Here is a 3,238-nt window from a genome sequence, read left to right on the forward strand (position 1 = left end):
GGGGGGCCCGGCGGGGGGAGGGCGCGGAGAGCGAGGTCGCGGCACCGCTTTGCAGCTGCAGGAGCCACGGCAGGAGCGAGTGACAAGAGTCACCAAAAGCACGTGGCGCTTGTGGCTCACGTCAGCCGCTTGGGGTCCCCCAGGAGGGGGGGGGCGGACAGCGGCCCTGAGTCCCCTAGTGGGGAGCCCTGAGCCCCCCCCCGTCCCGGGGTCGCTGCGGATCCCTCGGGTCTGGGAGTCTCGGGTCCCCTCTTGCCCGGCTGCCCCAAGGCGTCCCGGGCATGAGGCCACGTGGGCGGCGGCCAGAGCGCGGAGGGTCCGCCCTGCCGGGGCGCGTGTGTCCGTGAAGGCCACGGTGCCGTCACCGAGAGTCCCCAAGCTGCAGCGGCTTCTAGGAGAGGGGAGTTTTTTCCTCCTTCGTGTCTGAAGGGGATGTCGCAGGGCGGGTGGCTTTCTGGGGACCCAGGCGGTCACCTGCCGTGGCCCAGGGCGGGGGCTGCAAACCGTTTGTCTAAAGGCGAACTTTTGGGGCTCACCCACCCGGCCTCTGTGTGAGCCACGCAAGCGCGTGGCACAAAAGCAGCCACGGACGACAGGCGCGTGGCCGTGGCCAGTGGGACGTGGCCAGTGGGACGTGGTTGGCACAGACAGGCTGGGCCTGGTCCCCGAGCTGTCGTCTCCCCGGGGGAGATCGGGTCGTGGGCAAACTCGCGCTCCAGGAGGAAGCGGAAGGCAGGGCCAGCGGTTTGTGGTTGCACGAGCCACCGGAAACGCACCCCACTTCTCGCTTTCTGCTGGGGACAGCCTCGTGGCCACAGTTGCCACCAGTGGGGGCGGGGGTGGCCGGGAAGCTCATTCCCCGCCGGCCGGGGCCCTGTTCTCATGGGGGAGGGGAGGAGAGGAAGCCTGTCGGGGGGAGGGGCAGATGCCAGCGTGTCCACCGCAGTCCCCGGCCGTGTGGCATCGGCGTCACCGGCCTCCCCACGCCGGCACGCCTGTGTGCCGACGATCACGGCCACCTCCGTCTGCAACGTGACGACTTTTCGAGGCGGCCGTGATCATCTGTAGCTCGCAGAGCGGGAAACCGAGGCACAGCGAGGCGCAGCCACCTGCCCGGGTCGCACAGCTGGGTCTGCCTCCTCCGGAGGTCCCCTGGGCGCGTCCCCCGCAGTCCGGCCCGGCCGCGCGCCGCAGGGGACGTGGCCGGGGGGGGAGCCCTGGGAGCCCCCGGTGACCTCGGGGCGCCGCCCCCGCCCGCTCTCGCCCCGCAGCTGCCCCCCGAGGCGGCCTGCGACGTGCTGGCCGCGGCCGACATGTTCCTGCTGCCCGGCCTGAAGCGGCTGTGCGGCCGCAGCCTGGCGCAGCTGCTGGACGAGGACAGCGTGGTCCGCGTGTGGCGCGTGGCCAAGCTCTTCCGCCTGGCGCGGCTCGAGGACCAGTGCGCCGAGTTCATGGCCAAGGTCGTCGACAAGGTGCGCGGCGGCCCCGCGGGGCGGGAGGGCTGCCCGTCCGCCCGTCTGCCCGTCCGTCTGTCTGTCCGTCTGCCTGTCTGCCCGTCCGTCCGTCCGTCCGTCTGTCTGTCTGCCCGTCTGTCCCTCCGCCTGTCTGGCTGTCCATCCGCCTGTCTGGCTGTCCATCCATCCATCTGTCCATCCGTGTGGCTGTCCGTCTGCCCGTCTGCCCGTCCGCCTGTCTCTGTCTGGCTGTCCGTCCGTCTATCCGTCTGTCTGTCTGTCTGGCTCTCCGTCCATCTGTCTGTCTGTCCATTTGTCTGGCTGTCTGTCCGTCCATCTGCCTGTCTGTCCGTCTGTCAGTCTGGCTGTCCGTCCGTCCGTCCGTCTGGCTGTCTGTCTGCCCGTCTGCCCCTCCGCCTGTCTGGCTGTCCATCCGTCTGTCTGTCTGTCCGTCTGTCCATCTATCTGGCTGACTGTCCGTGTATCTGGCTGTCCGTCTGTCTGTCCGTCCATCCGCCTGTCTGTCCGTCTGTGTGGCTGTCCATCCATCCATCTGTCCATCCGTGTGGCTGTCCGTCCGCCCGTCTGCCTGTCCGTCTGTCTGTCCGTCTTCCCGTCTGCCCGTCCGTCCGTCCGTCTGTCTGTCTGTCTGCCCGTCTGTCCCTCCGCCTGTCTGGCTGTCCATCCGTCTGTCTGTCCGTCCGTCTGTCTGGCTGTCTGTCCGTCTGTCTGTCCGTTTGTCCATCTGCCCGTCCATCCGTCTGCCCGTCTGCCCGTCTGGCTGTCCGTCCATCTGTCTGGCTGTCTGTCCGTCTGTCCATGTGTCTGTCTGTCTGTCCGTCTGTCTGGCTGTCCGTCCGTCCGTCTGTCTGTCTGGGTGCCTGTCCATCTGTCTGTCCGTCTGTCTGTCCATCAGTCTGTCTGTCTATCTGGTTGTCCGTCCGTCTGGCTGGCTGTCCGTCTCTCCGTCTGTTTGGCTGTCTGTCCGTCTGTCTGTCCGTCCATCTGTCTGTCCGTCTGTCCGTTGTTCCGTCCGTCTGGCTGTCTGTCCATCCGTCTGTCTGGCTGTCCGTCCGTCCATGTGTCTGTCCATCTGTCTGTCCGTCCGTCTGTCCATCTGTCTGTCCGTCTGCCCGTCTGCCCGTCCGTCCGTCGCCCCCGCGCTGAGCCGGCCCGTCCCGTCCCGCAGCTGGTGGCGCGCGAGGACTTCGCGGAGGCCGTGCGGGAGGAGGCGGCGGCCGTGGCGGCCCGGCAGGAGACCGACTCCATCCCGCTGGTGGACGACATCCGCTTCCACGTGGCCGGCACCGTGCAGACCCGCAGCGCCGTGGAGGAGGCCCGGCGGCGGCTGCGGGCGCTCGAGGACCTGCTGGCCTCCATGGGCCTCGACTGCTGAGGCCTGCGGCCGCCGGGTGCGCCCCAGGGCCGGGGCTGCCTCGGGGACAAGCGTGTGTGCGCGTATGTGTGTGCCTGTGTGCGTGTGTGCGTGTGCATGTATGTGCGCGTGCATGTGCGTGTGTGCCTGTGTGCGTGTGTGTTCATGTGCGCGTGTGTGCGTGTGTGCATGTGTACGTGGTGTGTGCTCGTGTGTGCGTGTGTGCATGTGTGCGTGTGGGTGTGTGTGCGTGTGCGTGCGTGTGTGCGTGTGTGTGCGCGCAGCCGTCCCGCTCTTTGCGCACTGGAGGGCGTCACGGTGGGCGGGGGCTCACTGGGGACCCCGGGGGGAGGGTCTCTTTGAGCCGGGGCCCCCCCCTCCCAGCGCACACGCCGGTCCCCAAGACACC

The 3,238-nt window shown here is 68.7% G+C and overlaps 1 protein-coding gene across 1 annotated transcript in view; it reads left to right on the plus strand.

Moving 5' to 3' along the window:
- Nucleotides 1–2,945, plus strand: part of ABTB1 (ankyrin repeat and BTB (POZ) domain containing 1) — a 10,973-nt gene extending 8,028 nt beyond the window's left edge. The window contains exons 10-12 of the mRNA XM_012661953.1: nucleotides 947–1,032; nucleotides 1,272–1,472; nucleotides 2,644–2,945. Of these exons, the coding sequence (XP_012517407.1) occupies nucleotides 947–1,032; nucleotides 1,272–1,472; nucleotides 2,644–2,850 (494 nt within the window). The 3' untranslated portion in view covers nucleotides 2,851–2,945. The remainder of the gene's footprint in view (nucleotides 1–946; nucleotides 1,033–1,271; nucleotides 1,473–2,643) is intronic.
- The last annotated feature ends 293 nt before the right edge of the window (nucleotides 2,946–3,238 follow it).

The sequence above is a fragment of the Propithecus coquereli genome, unplaced genomic scaffold, assembly GCF_000956105.1.
Source record: "Propithecus coquereli isolate 6110/MARCELLA unplaced genomic scaffold, Pcoq_1.0 Scaffold746, whole genome shotgun sequence".
Classification (NCBI taxonomy): domain Eukaryota; kingdom Metazoa; phylum Chordata; class Mammalia; order Primates; family Indriidae; genus Propithecus; species Propithecus coquereli.